This window comes from Pseudonaja textilis, chromosome 6 (genome assembly GCF_049901715.1).
Source record: "Pseudonaja textilis isolate UNSWEBS1 chromosome 6, rPseTex1.2, whole genome shotgun sequence".
NCBI classification, from domain to species: domain Eukaryota; kingdom Metazoa; phylum Chordata; class Lepidosauria; order Squamata; family Elapidae; genus Pseudonaja; species Pseudonaja textilis.
This window is the reverse complement of record NC_141995.1, coordinates 38,239,770-38,258,619: the sequence shown is the minus strand read 5'-3', so window position 1 is coordinate 38,258,619 and position 18,850 is coordinate 38,239,770. Positions and strand designations below refer to the sequence as shown.

The window sequence follows — 18,850 nt, the reverse complement described above, 5'->3', positions numbered from 1 at the left end:
GTACTCGAAAGGCGGGTGGGGGTGGGGGGTGGAAATACAGCTTAGCATCACCAAAGCCGTTCGTTATGACACCTGTAAATTACTTTTCACTATTCTATATAAAAGTTCACAGTTCGCAAAGAGGGTCGAAGGAAAGTGAATAGTACTTTTTTCCCTAAAGGATACCCCCTATTTTCTTTAGTAGATGGTTTAGTCCGTTGTCTGTGAGTTGAATTTTTAAAGCTTAACCCTCTTACCGCGCATAGCCGCGAGAATAAAGGAAGAGCGCCATCTAAAGGCCAGAGGATAGACAAGAGGGATATTGCGAAGAAATTGTCCTGTCATCTTTACATGCATTTATCTGCAAACTGGTAACATTGTAGTCGAAATCTGTAGTTCTTGAGTAAGCATTTTTTCCTTATTCAAGAAAAACCTAGAAAGGTTTTGCAAACAATTACATCCAGATTGCATAACTTTTTAATTAAAAAAAAATATATCCCCATGGTGCCTCATTTCAAATTTTAGACAAAATCTCTAATGAAAAGACACCGGAACATCTGAATTCTTCTAGTAGTTCTTATTTTTGTTCTATTAAACAGAAACAGAAAATATGTTGTTATCCAAAGTAAATAACCTGGTATGGTAATTTCTCCCCTCTTTTCCATACAATTATACTTAGACATTTACAGAAACTATTTGAAAAATCTAACCATGTTTTCACCAGGTTCGTGCATTTCACTAAATCATAATCTTATGATTTGTTTGGTTTTGGTTTAGTGTTTTGTTTGAATCCACCCATTTTATTTATAATACATGGTTTATAATCTAACATAGTATGTGAATCTAGTGATCTTGACTGTTTCAACAAAACCATGCTTGATTCTGCTCCTAAACATAAGTTGCTCAAGTATCTTACCCTGAAGGATGGTATCTAAAACACAAAAAGGCCAATCGTAATAATTCAGTACAGGGAGTTTTTTACAGGACATTCTCACAAACTTTCAATTTGCAGAGGTATTTCCTATCAAGTGTGAAGCTAGTCCTCAGCTTACAACCACAATTGAGCCCAAAATGTATGTTAAGTGAGAAATTTGTTAAGTAAGTTTGCTCCATTTTACAACTTTTCTGACCACCTTTGTTAAGTGAATCACTGCAGTTCTTAAATTAGTAACAGTTAAGTGAATCTGGTTTGCCCATTGACTTTGCTTGTCAGGAGGGCACAAAAGGAGATTCCGTGACTCTGGGATGCCGCACCTGTCATAAATGTGACTCTGTTATCAAACATCCAATCATGTGGCTATAGGGATGCTGCAGCAGCCAAAAGTGTGAAAAATGGTCATGTCACTTTTTTCATGCCATTGTAACTTTGAATGGTCACTAAATGAACTGTTGTAAGTCAAGGACTTTCTGTATTGCATTTCCTATTGCAATTGTTTTGTAGTATGAACGATTATGATGGACAAGGATTATAGAGAAGATATACAATACAAATATATATAAATATACACAACCTTCCCAAACCATCTACATTCTCCAGCTGAAAGTGACTGACCCAAGGTTGCCCTTTCATGCCTAAGGCAGGACTAGAACTCAGTCTCCTGGTTGCTAGGCTAGCATCTTTAAGGCAAAGGTAAAGGTTCCCTCGCACATACATGCTAGTCATTTCTGGCTCTGGGGGGCGGTGCTCATCTCCGTTACAAAGCCGAACAACCAGCGTTGTCTGAAGACATCTCTCTGGTCATGTGGCCGGCATGATTAAACACCAAAGGCACACAGAACACTGTTCCCTATTTTTCTACTTGCATTTTTACATGCTTTCGAACTGCTAGGTTGGCAGAAGCTGGGACAAGTAACGGGAACTGACTCCGTTACGCGATGCTAGGGATTCGAACCGCTGAACTGCCAACCTTTCTGATTGACAAGCTCAGCGTCTTAGCCACTGAGTCCCCACATCTTTACCACATTAAACTGGTTTATACTATTTTTGCCTTATTCACACACAGCTTAGCTTAACGCAGTGACAGGGAACTGTAGTCCTGACTACAACTTCCTACACCTCTACCCAATATGGAGTTATGCACCATCAATATCTGTAATGCATCCAAAAATAGTTTCTCTATGCTTAAGCTGATACTTCCATTTTACAAGATTTCCAAAACACCACAGACTTTTGCTAACGAATAGAATTTATTGTAAATTATAAATCACTGATTTATATTCTTTGGATCATGGTTATTGATATTCACTCTTTGCTTAGAACTTAATAGCAATTTTAAGTCATATAATATATTCAGTTACTCATTACTAAATAACTAATGATATATTGGGAAAGTATTACTGCTATGGCATTTCCAAACCCCTTCTTGGTTCAACCATTCATTCATATGCATTTAGTACTAATATCCTTTTTCCTATTTTATTTCCCTGTTTATCTGTTTCAAAACCTCATAAAAAATTGAAATACAAGACACATGAAGGTCCCCAGGTTCCCCACTTTGATTCAGTAAAACTGATACTTTAGAGAGGGGAATGGAATTGCAGTAGATTGTTTTTGTGCAATCAATCGGCCTGGTATGAATTCTAAATATATGATACAACTGCTTACTATGAAGAGTTTGGACAACCATTTGTCTGAAATGGTATAGGGAATCCTGCCTGAGCAAGGGATTGGACTAGAAGACCTCCAAAGTCCCTTCCAACTGTTACTCTACTCTATTCTAATGGACTGGTGTAACCAAATAAGAATACGCCCATATGCTGGCTGTGAGCTGAGAGACTGTCTCTGAAAGTCACAATATACACTAATTTGTCTAAGATTTGTGGACTTCAACTCCCAGAATAACCCAGTCAGCCTCTAAGTAAATTGGGTGGTTTAAATTTTCTACTAATCCAAGCCCAAGTTTCAACACACAACTGAGTTTCTAGGCCAAATTTCATTCAAAGTAGTTGAAGAAACTTGTGTGGCAGCTAAATTGTAAAATATTCTACCACAGGAGGGTGGAAATGAGACTATGAGAATATATAGTCTCAGCATTGTACCAGAAGTGTTAAGATGTTATAGTCATACCCTAATTAATATAGCGCTATTTAACAAGTTGTTGAGTAAGGTCTCTTCTTTTGTTCTGACATCTATATTGAATGGAGACAGGGCTATCTAACAATTCCTTACCATAAAAAAGAATCAATTCCACCATCTGAACTAAAAATATATATACATACATCTATGCATCTATGCATTAATGTTTAGCTGATTCTCTGTTGAATTGATTTTCTACATTATAAAGGGCTTCTTTTATTTTCCATAAGAGCTTTTGAACAAAGTGAGTTTTTAACATCATGCACCATTTATATCAGCCATAATTAGATACCACTTATAGAAAATAATGCTATCAAATACCATTAAAACCTTAGAAGATTACAAACTGGTTTCAAATGAGACATCAGAATGACAATAGCAACATTGCACTGCAATGTCTGTCCCTTTTGTATGATTTTATGATATGTCTATAAAAGAAGTAGGGCAAGTATTATATCAGTACACCACCACATTTGTCATATGCCCTCTACATATAGCTTTGGGTATAATTGTTTACATTTTCTACAAGCAACAAGCTTGTTCTACCCCATTATAGTTCTACCCCTATTACTCCAGAAACAACCATTTCACTAAAGAGTTGATTTCTTTCTGTTCCAGTTTATTATGAATAAACTATAGGTCAATGGAATATTTTTGTTCCCCTGTGGAACTACTTTTATCCAAGTTCAAGTCTGCTAGTTTCTAAAAAGCTATTAAGACGAGCCTTTTCCAATATTAAACTCTTGAGATGTATTTAGATTAAAAACTCTTCATTCCCACTGTCACAAAAATAAAGTTACTGTCTACTGCCAAAAAGAGAAAGCTGGTTAAGATCAGGAAATTCTATTTTGCTAATATGTCAAAATTATTTCTTCATGATAAAGCTGTGTGGAAAACTATGATTTATTGGCTGATTTGCCTTTCTCTTGCTTCCTTTACCAACTGGGACATAAACAATCATAAAGGTCCAGACAAAAAGAATGGGAAACAAATAAGAATAATCAGACAATAACTCCTTTTTTTTTTTAGGAATAAGCGCACAGTGAGTTTTTTAAATTGCAGTATAAAAACATTTACTCAAATTAAATGCAGAAATATTTATTTTGGCTTCCTTGTGGAGGTTTTTTGGGTGGAAATTTTTGTTTATAAAATATAGAAATAGCCAACACTAAGCAAACTTTGAACTCCAATATAACAAGTGATTTAATACTTCAAAAATATGGGTTTGAATAATGGTGTGCAACAAGGACACCCATGTATGAAATTATGCAACTGGGTAGTGCATTATAATCACACACTCTTTAGTGCAAACTTCATTGTGCTTGTTTACATATATTTAACACAAATTAATTACTGTTTTAAGGGAAAACTTGAGCATGGGTTACTACAAGGCATTTCAATTCCATCCCACCCCATATACAGATGCAGGTAAAAGGTAAGTATGTTCAAGCATCCTTCCCCATTCCAATAAAATGACATCCTATATATATATATATATATATACTACAGCCCATTCCCTATCTGTTACAGAAGCATGTTTATTTTTGGATGCTATCAAATTCTCAATATTCTTTGCTCAATGAGTAAGAAGCAGAAGCTAATTTTGTACAAAGACCCAGTAAATTAAGTGACCAAGATTAAGCCGTACTGCTGAGGCAATCTAACGGTTGGCAATGTATGAGCATGACTTAGTCCCAATACGTACTGAAATTCCATCCACATCCATGCGTATTTTATAACATGATGCCACTATGGCCCAACTACCCCTGTATGAAGTTTCATCTGGAGTATCTCACCCCCAATTCTAAAGCTAAAATATCTGATCATTTATCTTGTGGTTCATTGCATTAATACCACAACATTAAATAAAGCTTCGAAAAAGTCTGTAAATAACCTAGGCAGCCAAGATTCTGCCCAAATTTTACATCCAGACACAAATAAAGTTCAGTCTCCTATCAGTGTCCTCTGCTGTGATGCAGTAAAAATCTCCATATATCAAATATTTTGGAAAATGATTACCAGCTGTACAATGTAATAAAAACAATGAATGTGGTAGCACATATCCCTTTACATGCCTTGAGAGTCACATTTTTGGCTGAAGTCTTAAATAACTTACAAATCACATAGATAACATGTACAGTTTTAAGGCGCATTGAGGAAGTTGTATGTCATTGTAAAAAATGGTCTGCGACACAAGTGGACAGTAAGGCAGAGTTCAATTATTCTTCAGTTTTCCTATGTTGAGTACCCCTTTGTATAGAAGTTAATGATTGCACTGTTTCCTTCCACATATTTGTTGTAGTCTATTCATAGATATGAGGGTTAATAGCAAATGCCATTCTCTCTAATAGTTTCCTTCAGTTACATGTGGACATTAGCGTAGAGTTCTTCTATTTGAGAGCTGAAGTATTTACGTAGCTCAGGTCTCTTTGCCTTTAAGGTTGGTGTTAGCAGGCCATTCTCAACAGAGAACATTTCAGAATGAAGGGCGATACCTTTGATCTGAAAAAAATGAAGGTTAAATCAGACTTTGCAAATTTTTTATTTAGGAACAATGCTATACGTACAGTACAATTAGACTGTGAAAGAACAGAAATAGTATCTGAACCAGTTTATTCTAAGCAGTGCTACTCCACATTAGTAAGGATTTAATATAGGTGCTGAATTACATAGATTGTTTATTGAAACCAATCACCCATATTTATAAGAAAAAACAAATTTCTCTTTCCTTTAAAATAAACTTTTAACCAAAAAGCTGGTAATCTTAATGCAAAGGTAGGTTAAATTTTTCCCTTACAAATTAGATCTTGCTAATTTCATTGTAATTAGACAGTTTATGTTTGTAACTCTACAGCCCAAAATGCAAGTGATGTAGAAAGGTATAGTACAGGCAGGTTAATAAAAAGCAAACATTTGAAATTCCCACCTGTTCAAATGACTTCAAGCCAAACTCCTTTCCTGTCTTCAACATATCTTCCAGAATGTATTTTTTTAAATCCTGTTGGGATTCAAAACATAGTGTTACAGAACAATATAACAATATGAGTCTTATTTATAATTTGTGAACCACAAACAATAAATAAGGCTCATTGCACTTATTTAACTTATAAAGGCTAATTAGAAGCTATCTTTGCAAAAAAATCAGGACCAATGATAAACAATGATTTATTATTTTGCAATACAATCTCCACACACAAGTCAGGAATGTCTAGGCCGTGAGATCAAGGCCAGAAGATACAAAAATGACCCAATCCTAGGTCATTCAAGATGGTTAAGAATTATTATTTTCTCAGTAGTTTAACAACACTCTGTGTTGATAGGAGGTGTGCTAAGTTTTTTTCCCTGGCAATGCAAATCCACCAGTGTTGCAATTATTCCAATATCAATGCAAAATGTGAGAACTCCTTATTTAAGTTGTTTTAAGTGCTTGTCTGTTTTGTGGATTTCTCATAACACTAGAACTTAGTTATATTTTCTCTCCTTTTCCCTTTTAATCCAAATCTAATTGCTTTGAGAGAGTGTTGAGCTAGGTTTAGTAACAGGTTTCCTGAATTTCACTGGCAACCATGGCTGGCATCTTCAGAGGCAAAATGGTGTGCCAATTTCTTTTGCTTACTATTCTTTTTCTATGTTTTGCAAAATGATTACTAAAATACAATCATATGACAGATACGTATGTATGAATGTAATCTTTTAACTGTAAAATGAAATCAGGAAATCCAGGCAGTTCAAATAAATAAAAAGGTTTATTGCAACCTTAAGCGCTCTACAAGAATCTCTATAAGAATTGTGGTAGATAAGAGTCAACAGAATTCAAGATGGGCTTGACTTAGATCTCTTGTGCGTGCAAAGGGACTCAAGACTGATGATGCATTTGACCCTTCCCTCAGGCTCAGCCTGGTCATTTCCTACATTAACTCTTACCTACAATGGAAACTGCATAGATAAAGAAAGGTTTTAAAAACAAACAAGGTTACACCACTACTAGGGTTTGTAATTTAAAAAAAAAATCACCTACTTTGTTTTTGCACAGTTCTTCATAAGAGCCTCCCAGACCCTTTTTCTTAGCCCAGGTGACCAAAACGTCTGGATCTGGTACCACAATTCCTATTAAGAAAGCCTGAAAGCAGATAAGAAAAAATACTTCAACTGTTATTATTGGTTCAGCCATTTTACAAAAATTTTGTTGGCAGAAGGTGAAGCCAAGTTGCACCTATTGCCACAACTGAAAACAACAGTGTTGAAGTACCAAAGTTGTTGAAGGGCTGCCCTTGGAGATCAGAAATCTCTTTCTTTGGTCTGTCTTCACAGCAGAGCAACATTTATTAATGATAAATATTTTATTCACTTTAGACATTTCTAAGACATTCTTAAAAAGAAATACCTACCTGCAAACTTTCACCATGAACAAACACCTGGGCAACAGGCTCACTCCTTGCATATACATTCTCTATTTTTTCTGGTGCTATATATTCTCCTTGTGCAAGTTTGAATATGTGTTTTTTTCTGTCAATTATCTTCAGGGTACCATTCTACAAAGCCAGTAGAAAAAGAAACTTTCTTCAATTCGTGAAAAGCTTATGCTTTACATTATCCCATAATCAATGAGAGCTGAGTGCAAGATCAATTCTGAAGAACATTCAATTAAAAGCCAAGATTACCACTAAGAAATAATTTGTTTGAACAGCACAAGTAGACTATTTCTGTAAGTTATTTCAACAGCCCATGAAGTTGAATTTAACAAGATAGGAAAACACAAAACATACATTTGTTTGTTTGTTCATTCATTTATTCATTCATCCATCAGATTTGTTTTCCGCCATTTTGTTGTGCTCTTATCATCTTATTCAGGTAGTCCTCCACTTACAACCACTCATTTAGTGACAGTTCACTGAAAAAAGTGACTGATGACCTGTTTTCACACTTACAGCCACTGAAGCATTGCCCCCATGGTCTCATAATCAAAATTTGAGCATTTGATAACTGGCATGTATTTATGACAGTTGTACTGTCCCAGGGTCATATGATCAGTATTTCTAACTTTCCCAGCTGGCTTCTGACACAAAAAGTCAACGAGGGAAGCTAGATTTGCTTAATGACTGCATTATTTACTTAACAACAGCAGTGATTCACTTAACTGTGGCAAAAGGTGGTAAAAAGGGATGCACATCATTTAACAACTGCCTTGCTAGGCAACAGAATCTGTCAGAAATGGTGTAGGGTCTCCCGCTCTGGCTTTGGGGGTTGGACTAGATGACCTACAAGGTCCCTTCCAACTCTGATTTATCTGTTATCTGTCTTCTGTCTATTCACAAAATACATTCGATTACAAATTGGCTTACCGGTAACCACTTGCCAATATCCCCAGTATGTACCCAGCCATCTTTGTCAAGAACTTCTGCTGTTTTTTCAGGGTCTTTCAGATAGCCTTTAAACACATTTGCTCCTTTTATACAAATCTGGAACAGAAGTGAACTGTCCTTAAAAAACACCCCTCCATAAAACAGATTATCCTTTTTTATGTAGGAATGGAAATAACATTCATTCAGTACACCAATTGATTCTTCCTAAGATCACTTGTTATTATTTTTAAGCAATTTGCCAATGTTTTGGTAAATAATGCTATCAAAATCATGATATCTTTATTTTTTTAACCGATTCTTGTAGAGTAGAGAATGTACTTACTTAAAATTTAAAATATGCGATTTGAAATAGAAAGACATTTTCTGACATTTGGGTGTGTTTTGTACTTAAGTTCTACATGTAAGAATGGAAAGTGGTAAACCAGGAACCAGCAGTTCACAGGCTACAAAGGATCATGATATAAACACATTGCAATTGGCCAAGGCTGATACCTGATCTACTAAGTGTCTATAACCTCAGAAATGCAGGAGGAAAAAAACGGAGTTTTTAATCTCTGGATCTCCCTCTCCCTCCTCCCTCCCCACTTCTCTTTCTCACACACACACATATACTGTATGAAGGTTCTATATCTGTTGCTCTGCAGCAGACAATCAACTATTATGTTAAGGCTTGATTTTTGGCCTACAAGACAGTTTCTAATCTAGCTGAACTGTGTTTGACATCTTCTGCCAACTCAAGCCAAGAACTGAATGGGAGGTTAAGTGTTGGAAAAGCTAAGCCTTGGGAGTTCAGATAGCACAACTTACCTCACCCTCTCCTTTGGTAGCAAAATAATTCATTTCTTCTACATCAACCAGCTTTATGATATTGCAAGGCATTGGAGCACCAACATGACCTAATGGTGGAATAATAATACTTTGTTTTAGATTGATTTTAACCATATGCTACCAGAGTCACTCTGAATAAAGGTTATTAATAAACAATGCAATTCCTTTTTTAAAAAGACACACACACACACACACACACACAGAGAGAGAGAGAGAGGGAGGGAGGGTGGGTGGGTGGGTATATAGTACTAAAGTTCATTTCTAAGAATCGTATCAGGCAAATATATGTTCTCCACATGGTACTGAACTGAACTTGAACTGAATAGGATTTGAGGGTAGTTCTGCTAGCATGCAGCATTTCACCCACGGGAAATGCTATATCAAAATGTTCTTCCTGATAGTTCTTATTAATTTTTCTGTGTACATATTTATTTTATTATTGTTTTTATTGGCTAGAGTTCTCTAGAAGCTGAAGACAGCTTAAGCAGGAGTTTTTCCATCATTTTATCTTTACAATGTCTATTATGTCAGTCAAGCAGAGAGTGACAAACTATACTAAAAAAAAAAACAGACAGTAAATTTCCATGATAGAGAGTAGACCAGCATCTGTATTTACCCAGTATTAATCCAACAGCTTACTTATTTATTTAGTGTATGGCCATGTTACATTAGCCAGGAGACTACAATGCAAATACAGGGTAGTTGTTTGGCTGTCTAAGATTGCTAACCTGTTCTGTTCACACTCGCATGTTTCCAAGGTGCACCACAGGAAGTGAACTAGCCCTAGAAAGAAAGATGAATAGCTTCCTGCAGCAGCACCTCGGACCTTTTCTATCCACTGAAATTGCCTCACAAATAGGAGGTCCAGTGCCAGCAGAATCTGACTGTTTACATGAAGCTCTGGCTAGTCTTCCCACCAAAGTGGCACCTATTTATCTACTCACATATAACATGCTTTCAGACTGCTAGGTGAACAGAAGCTGAGGCAAGTGACAGGAGGTCACCCCGCTATGCCCTGCTAGCACTCAAACCGCTGGAGTAAAGACCATTTCCAGCATCATTAAGTCACTGAGCCACCACGCCTCTTAATCCAAGAGCTATTGTATCACCAATAGTTGATCACAATACAGAAATAAAGCTTTCTGTATACATATTAGTTTAAAAATTATTTTACACTATCATTATCTAGATTAGAATGTTGTACTGAGATTTGGAAAACTCCAGTTCTCGTCCACACTCAATGATGGAGCTCCCTGGAGTACTTTCTCTTAGATGAATTACCTTGTAAGATGGCTATGTAAAATGAACATAATGCATATATTTCAGCTTAAGCTCATTAGAAGAAAAAGTATCATGTATACATAAAAGACTTAGCTGAACTTGACTTCTGATGATTTCAAGAACACATCTACGTACTTTTCATGATAATAATAAACAGAAGTAGCTTGTTAATGTCTCCTCCCAGGAAGCTTGTTCATTTTTCTATTTCAGTTTGGGATTTCCTGGTAACCTTTTATCAAAATACTAACCAATTCTGACATTGCTTATCCTTTTGAGATCAGTAATCCAGACAAGACACACAACCATGAATACTAACGCTACCTTTTACATGCCAGTATAGTCTCTGACTTTTCTTTCTCTCCCCAAGGTCACTCCCACATACAATTACAGAAGGCATCTACTTGGCTTATACAAATTAATACATAAATAATGCAGAGTTGTTTCTAGTAGGAGACAAAGTACTTAAAGTGATGGTAGTTACTCTGTCACTCACCAACTATCAGAGTAGTGAGGGAGATGGGTATTTTCCGTATCTCACTAGGCAGGCTACAGTTGCCTTGCACATGATAATTTCCTTGAGTGACTGCCTGAGCATTTACATATATGGGCCCTAGGCCCATGCAGACCATTCTAAGGCTAGATTTTTAGGTGGTATAGGGCAGGTTTATTATTTTTCCTGTCTTCACTGCATGAAAGAAATTGCAAAGAAGGAATTTTTGGAAACCCCAGAAAGTAATAAAATTAGATTTAAGCAACCTTGCTCTCTTTATAGTCTCTCTTATTTTAACTAAGATTTATTAGAAACATGACAGTTATATTGACAGTAGAAACAATGGTTCAGGCACACAAATTCAATATATACAATGGGCAATCAAGATAATGTATTTTCTATTCTGACATCTTGTTTCCAGGATTAGATGAGGTAGAAAAATGTGATTTGTACAAAGACCAGCGTAACCTCTGAACCTTAATCAATATGCAAGCTTATGAACTATCTCTGTGATCAATGAGAGTTAAAGATGGGAATCGTAGTCGTTTTGACTCTTGGAATAGCCTATTTTTGGATCATACAGAACAGAATAGAATACTTCACATTCAAATATTTGGGAAGACTTCCATTTGACACCACCACCCCACCCCAAGCAATAAGAATACTTTGGACATCTGCTGCCAGGCTTGTGGCTAAAGTAGTGAAGTTATAATAGTTGAATTATGGATATTCAAAATCCATTTCTATACAAAATAATAATTTCATTTCTACACAAAATGGTTTAACTGAGTACTGGACATGCTATTGAACAAGCATTACTAAGGTCACTATGATCATAATATAATATAATTTACACTGGCTGTGCCTTTTATCAAGAAGGAAAATGGAATAATGACATTGCAAAGAGCTCCCGTCTGAGAGCATAAGCTCTGATAATTTTGGTTTGATTCTGCACTTCAGAAATTTTGGGGGGGAACATGCTAGATTATCCACAAATACTGACTGAAAAATAAAGACAGGTTTAAATCATAATATGTAATAGGTCCTATAATTTTGTAATCCCCCAAATATGATAGTCATATTGTAGAAGTTCATATGTCTTTCTAGAGTCAGATCTTCAGAAATCAAGTAGGTGAGATCATAGTTTTTACAGGTAATTAATTGCTTAAGTCATATGTAGAAAAAATATCTCCAGGGAATAAATTGACTGATTGGAAGAAAATTTCCCTCTTATCCCTTCCACTTCTTTAAAATAATGAAATGCCACAATGTTTAAGGAAAGTACAAATAATTTAATTCAATTTACTCATGAAACTTCATTGTGATCTTCAATCCTGAGATTCCCAAAATTAATGGGCTATATCTCCCATCACATTCAGCTAATATGCACATTCAGCCAGCGAAGATAGACCCATTATTGCAAAGCTTGCACTATCATGCCAATCTGAAGATTTAATTATGTGTGTGTGTGTATTGTATTGCTGGACATTTCTTCTGAATTGCTTCTCACTTCTGATTAATATTACCATTGAAGTTTCTCAATAAATATTTGTCTGCCCTGATTTAAATGGTATAAGACTTAACAAATTAAAGAAGCCCTACCAGCAGTCCAATCACCAGGTATTGTTAGAGAACATCCAGCTGTGCATTCTGTTTGTCCATAGCCTTCATAAAACTGTGAAGCAGAACATAAAGATCAGTCACTGAAGCTTTTTCCACCCAAAGAGAATTATATTTTATCTTTTTTTCACAACACCTTATACAAAATTCTTGAAAAAAATGTAGAATTCCTTTTCATCCTTGGTTTTCCAATTTAATTGTTACTCAGTAAACAGGTGAAACTCAAAAAGTAGGATATCATGCAAAAGTTCATTTATTTCATTAATGCAACTCAAAAGGTGAAACTAATATATGAGATAGACTCATTACATGCAAAGCAAGATAGTTCAAACCATGATGTGTCATAATTGTGATAATGATGGCTTACAGCTCATGAAAACCCCAAATCCACAATCTCAGAAAACATGTAATCAATAAAACAAGGATTGTACATAGAACAATATCAGACCTCTGAAAAGTATAAGCATGCATATGTACTTAGTACTTGGTTTGGGCCCCTTTTGCAGCAATTAATGTGGCGTGGCAATGGAAGCTATCAGCCTGTGGCACTGCTGAGGTGTTATGGAAGACCAGGATGCTTCAACAGTGGCCTTCAGCTCTTCTGCATTGTTCAGTCTCATGTCTCTCATCTTTCTCTTGGCAATGCCCCATAGATTCTCTATGGGGTTCAGGTCAGGCGAGTTTGCTGGCCAATCAAGCACAGTAATCCCACAGTCATTGAACCAGGTTTTGGTGCTTTTGGCCGTGTGAACAGGTGCCAAGTCCTGCTGGAAAATGAAGTCAGCATCCCCATAAAGCTCGCCTGCGGAAGGAAGCATGAAGTGCTCCAAAATCTCCTAGTAGATGGCTGCAGTGACCCTGGACTTAATGAAGCACAGTGGACCAACACCAGCAGATGACATGGCTCCTCAAATCAACACAGACTATGGAAACTCAAGCATCTTGCAGTGTGTGCCTCTCCATTCTTCCTCCAGACTCTGGGTCCTTGGTTTCCAAATGAGATGCAAAAGTTGCTCTCATCAGAAAAGAGGACTTTGGACCACTGAGCAACAGACCAGGTCTGTTTTTCTTTAGCCCAGGTAAGATGCTTCTGACGTTGTTTGTTGTTCAGGAGCGGCTTGACAAGAGGAATATGACATTTGAAGCCAATGTCCAGGATCCGTCTGTGTGTGGTGGCTCTTGGTGCACTGACTCCAGCCTCAGTCCACTCCTTGTGAAAGTCCCCAACACTTTTGAATGGCCTTTTCCTGACAATCCTCTCCAGGCTGCGGTCATCCCTGCTGCTTGTGCACCTTTTTCTTCTACACGTTTCCCTTCCACATAACTTCCTATTAATGTGCTTTGATACAGCACTTTGGGAACATCTATAACTTTCTATTAATGTGCTTTGATACAGCACTTTGGGAACATCCAACTTCTTTTGCAATTACCTTTTGAGGCTTTCTCTCCTTATGGAGGGTGTCAATGATGGTTTTCTGCACAACTGTCAGGTCAGCAGTATTTCCCATGATTGTGATTCCTACTGAACCAGACTGAGAGACCATTTAAACCCTTTGCAGGTGTTATGGCTTAATTGGCTGATTATAGTGGGACACTTTGAGCCTAGAATATTGAACCTCTTCACAATATTCTAATTTTCTGAGATTGTGGATTTGGGGTTTTCATGAGCTGTAAGCTATAATCATCTCAAATTATGACATATCATGGCTTGAATTATCTTGCTTTGCATGTAATGAGTCTATCTCATATATTAGTTTCACCTTTTAAGTTGCATTACTGAAATAAATGAACTTTTGTACAATATTCTAATTTTTTGAGTTTCACCTGTATGTAGTCATATACCATATGAGTAATAATGTATTTAGCTAAACAATTACCTATTTTAAATTTTAAATTTTCCAATAATGTTTGTTTAATTTAATTATAGAAATACCATCTAAGCCTTGACCTTACATTAATCTTGTCTTTTAATACTTCAAATGGGACTTGCCTATTGAATCACATCAAGAATAAATGATTTTTGGTCACAGACATACAATAGTACATTACAAAACCTTTTTAGCTGAGTTTCCTGTATGTAATTCCAGTCTGAAAAATACTACATTCATGTATAGTAACAATTCTTGAGTCTTCATTTATAAGCTAATGATTATAAAATCCTTATTTGTATAACTGATTTTGTATTTTAGGCAAAGGGTTGTTAGATGGGCACATTCCAAATAACTAAGAGAAGCTTCACATGCCACTTGAAGAGCCAATAATACCATTTTTTTTTCACAATCCAGTTTTCAATACTGTTTGCTGTTGCATGGTCTTCAGTCCCTTTTAATCATATACATGTTTTGTAAAAAAGTTAGTCCAGTTCTCTAATTGTAACCTCAAGATGATAAGATATGACATCTGTAATGAAATGAAACGTAATGAAAATTACATTTTCCATTCTAGTTATAATCCAAGCTCACCTGACAACCAAGAGCTGCTCTTAGGAAGGTCAATACATTTGCAGAAACAGGAGCCGCTCCTGTAATCATTAGTTTGACTTTTCCTCCCAGATTTGCCTAAGGAAAGGGAAAAAACAAACAAACCCCAAACTTCGTCACTTCAACAATCACAGGGGAAGCCAAAAATCTATGGTGAGTGGCACTTGGATCGTATTTGGAAGAATATTCAAAAGCCCAAATCCTTTGAACACTTTCCAAGTATGTGCATTTAAAGGCAGCCTGGAGTCACATAGATTACTCTTTCAAGAAGTATTTGTTACAGGGCTTCCTGCCAGGTACATTTTGCCCTGTTACTTCATCTAAAACTAACACAGGCCATGAAATATTGTTAAATAATCCTTCTAAAACCAAACCTGTATTAGGAAAGACCATATTGGGCCTCATCTGGCAATGCTATACCAGGAAAAAGAGGCAACCTATTCCATTGATATGGTAATAAATTTTACTGCCCTAACAGGAAGGGAATCATATTTGCATTATAGTGTATCATAACCAAATACACATAATATATGATTAATTTTTCCTTGTCCTGGCTCTGTTTTCCTCACACAGACATTTCAACTATACCACTCATATATAGTTGTTGTTGTGTGTGTATGTGTGTGTGTCTGTCTGTCTGTCTGTATCTATCTATCTATCTATCTATCTATCTATCTATCTATCTATCTATCTATCTATCTATCTATCTATCTATATGAGACGAACACAATACAGAAGCCTGATGATGGCAGATGAGATTCTGCTGAAACATTGCTACAACTTTAAAAGCACAACTATAATGACGTGGGAAAATACCTGAACAAAGCTGAATACCATACATATACATATATAGTTTGTATACATACACACACACACACACATATTCTTAAGTTTTCGTGGGTACTTACATGTATGGTATTCAACTTTGTTCGGGTATTTTCCCACATCATTATAGTTGTGCTTTTAAAGTTGTAGCAACGTTTCGGCAGAATCTCATCTGCCATCATCAGGCTTCTGTATTGTGTTCGTCTGTGAGTCAGACTTTCACAGCTGTTTCAGTTTTAAATTTGGGGCTAGCCTACTGCTGTGCTGGAATGGTTTTTTCTTCATCCTGATTGGTTGGGAGTCTTGGTCTGTGTTTATTGTGTTCATCCAGGCGGGTACTTATTCTTCTATTGGTCTGTCCAATGTATGAATAAGTACCTGCCTGGATGAACACAAAAATGCAGTAAAAAAGCTGGAACACACTTCCTCACTAGCCCAACAGATGAAAGCAACAGGTCATAGCATCAACTTCAATGGCACCAAATCCCTAGCCACTATAGAAAACCCCAGCCACAGAATTATCAGAGAAGCCATAGAGATTGAAAAAAGACCTGAAAGCATGAATAGAAGAGATGACTCCACCAGACTGTCAATTATCTGGAAAAGCCTGCACTCTCAAACAAAAAAAAATCTCCACACCACAAGCCAGGCAAACATCTGAGGACAAACAGATCCCCCCGATACCTCCAGCTCAAACACACCCCAACCAGGCACCCAGATGAAACCTAGCTTCCTAATAAATGATAGCCGTCCATTTACTCGGAGCCAAGCTGCACTAAAAGCCTCCAATACAGGAACACAATGTTGCCAGCCAATCAAGACAAAAAAAGCCACAAAACAGGACAGAAGATATTAGAAACACCAATCAAGCAGAACACAGCAAACTCCAAGACAGACCAAGACAGACAAACACAGACCAAGACTCCCAACCAATCAGGATGAAGAAAAAACCATTCTGGCACAGCAGTAGGCTAGCCCCAAATTTAAAACAGAAACGGCTGTGAAAGTCTGACTCACAGACGAACACAATACAGAAGCCTGATGATGGCAGATGAGATTCTGCCAAAACGTTGCTACAACTTTAAAAGCACAACTATAATGACGTGGGAAAATACCTGAACAAAGATAAATACCATACATGTAAGTACCCACAAAAACTTAAGAAAACAAATATAGTTGTGGAGAGAGAGAGAAAGAGAGAGAGAGAGAAAGCATTGTTGTATATGATGATCGCTATAGAAGGAAAACTTCTCACATGTGTAACACGGTCATCTTATTGTCTCATCCAGTGTCATACAGGACAACCTGGAAGCACTTGTTTTGTGTGGCACAGATAATTAGAAACAAGTACTATGGCTTCAGAATAGAAATAATTTTTCAGATTTTTTTTAAATGTAATATCTAAATTATAAAAGAGCTATTTGCATAAAAGACCCTCGATTACCTTGCTTCACTAGACTGGGTGAAATCAGAATCATTAGTTTACAAGCACCAGCAGTTACACACATGTCGAGTCACTATGTGAAAAATGCTAAGGTTAAACTGCTATTTCTGACTCTGTGAGATGGCACTGCCTGTTAGAATGACCTCACACTCCAAGCAATTCTTCACCACTGGAAATCTACTTTGAGTCTTCTACAGGCAAAAAAAAAAAAGTATTTCAATATTCACTTCCTTCAGCCACAATCTAAATTCAAACAATTTTGAAGAATTATACTACAGGTAGTCATTGGCTTACGACCACAATTGAGCCCTACATTTCCATTGCTAAGGAAGAGAGTGGTTAAGTGAGTTTTCCCCCATTTTACAATCTTCCTTGCCAAAGTTGTTAAGGGAATCACTGCAGTTATTAAGTTAGTAAGAATCTGGCTTCCTCATTAACTTTGCTTGTCAGAAGGTGACAAAAAGTGAACACATGATGCTGGGACAGTGCAACTGTCATAAATACATGCCAGTTGCCAAGCACCCAAATTGTGATCATGTGACCATGGGGTTGCTTTAAAGGTTGTAAGTGTGACAACAAGTCATAAGTCACTTTTTTCAGTGCCATTGTAACTTTAAATGTTCACTGAAAGAATGATTGTAAGTCAAGGACTAACTATGTCATATGCTATGTTAGTTGAATTCTTATGTTACGTGAAAAGGATATAATCAAATAAATAAGTATGCATTCTATATGTAAAAGGTCCTAGAGTCAGTTCTTATTACCGTCAGATAAGATTAAATAAGAGAAGTCTTAGCAATCATACAGTGGTCTATCATAAAAGTTCATGGGAACTACTAGCCAGCCACATTTGGAGGACAATACATTGCCCCTTAAAAGAAAATTTCCATCTGAAACATCAAGTGGAGGTTGTCTAGCAATATAAAACATGCTAATCTGGATGCATCAATGATTTAATAAATAATTGACCTAATTTCAGAGCCACATATTGTTTTTTAAAATATTGGAATCAAGAACTTCCGGAGAGCAAGTCAACTCTCAAAATCATCAGCAATCAGGTTACCTGTACTTTGTGGAAAATCATTTTATCCCATAGGCTGTTATTTCTAATAATGCCACTTCTGAGTTCTGCCTCTTTCCTCTTGGAAGCAAAATCCAACATCCACCGCTTAAATGAAGTGTTTGCTTGTTGAAAGATCTGGAAAAGAGTGCAATTTTGTTCAAGATGCCATAGAAACATATGAATATATTTTTCACCATCGTATGTCAGGGGTCCCCAACCACCGGGCCGCGGACCGGTACCGGTCCGTGGAACATTTTCTACCGGGCCGCTGGTTTGCTGGGCGCCGCCATCTTGTTTTGATGAGAAAGTGCTTCCGGTAAGCTTTTCCGATTGGAAAGTGGCGTTTGGGTCCTGAAGGAATCCTCGCGCCTTAGTTTCATCGAAGGGGGTGGCGGCTTCGA

At 36.7% G+C, this 18,850-nt stretch overlaps 1 protein-coding gene across 7 annotated transcripts in view; it reads right to left on the bottom strand.

The window, feature by feature from the left end:
* Positions 1-4,137: 4,137 nt before the first annotated feature.
* Positions 4,138-18,850, bottom strand: part of ACSL1 (acyl-CoA synthetase long chain family member 1) — a 49,481-nt gene continuing 34,768 nt past the window's right edge. For all 7 annotated transcript variants that reach the window (XM_087936320.1, XM_087936319.1, XM_087936321.1 and 4 more), the window contains 9 exons: positions 18,450-18,584; positions 15,100-15,195; positions 12,620-12,692; positions 9,226-9,314; positions 8,398-8,514; positions 7,444-7,587; positions 7,074-7,175; positions 5,982-6,053; positions 4,138-5,557 (listed from right to left, as the gene is read on the bottom strand). In XM_087936320.1, the coding sequence (XP_087792446.1) occupies positions 5,417-5,557; positions 5,982-6,053; positions 7,074-7,175; positions 7,444-7,587; positions 8,398-8,514; positions 9,226-9,314; positions 12,620-12,692; positions 15,100-15,195; positions 18,450-18,584 (969 nt within the window). In that variant the 3' untranslated portion in view covers positions 4,138-5,416. The remainder of the gene's footprint in view (positions 5,558-5,981; positions 6,054-7,073; positions 7,176-7,443; positions 7,588-8,397; positions 8,515-9,225; positions 9,315-12,619; positions 12,693-15,099; positions 15,196-18,449; positions 18,585-18,850) is intronic.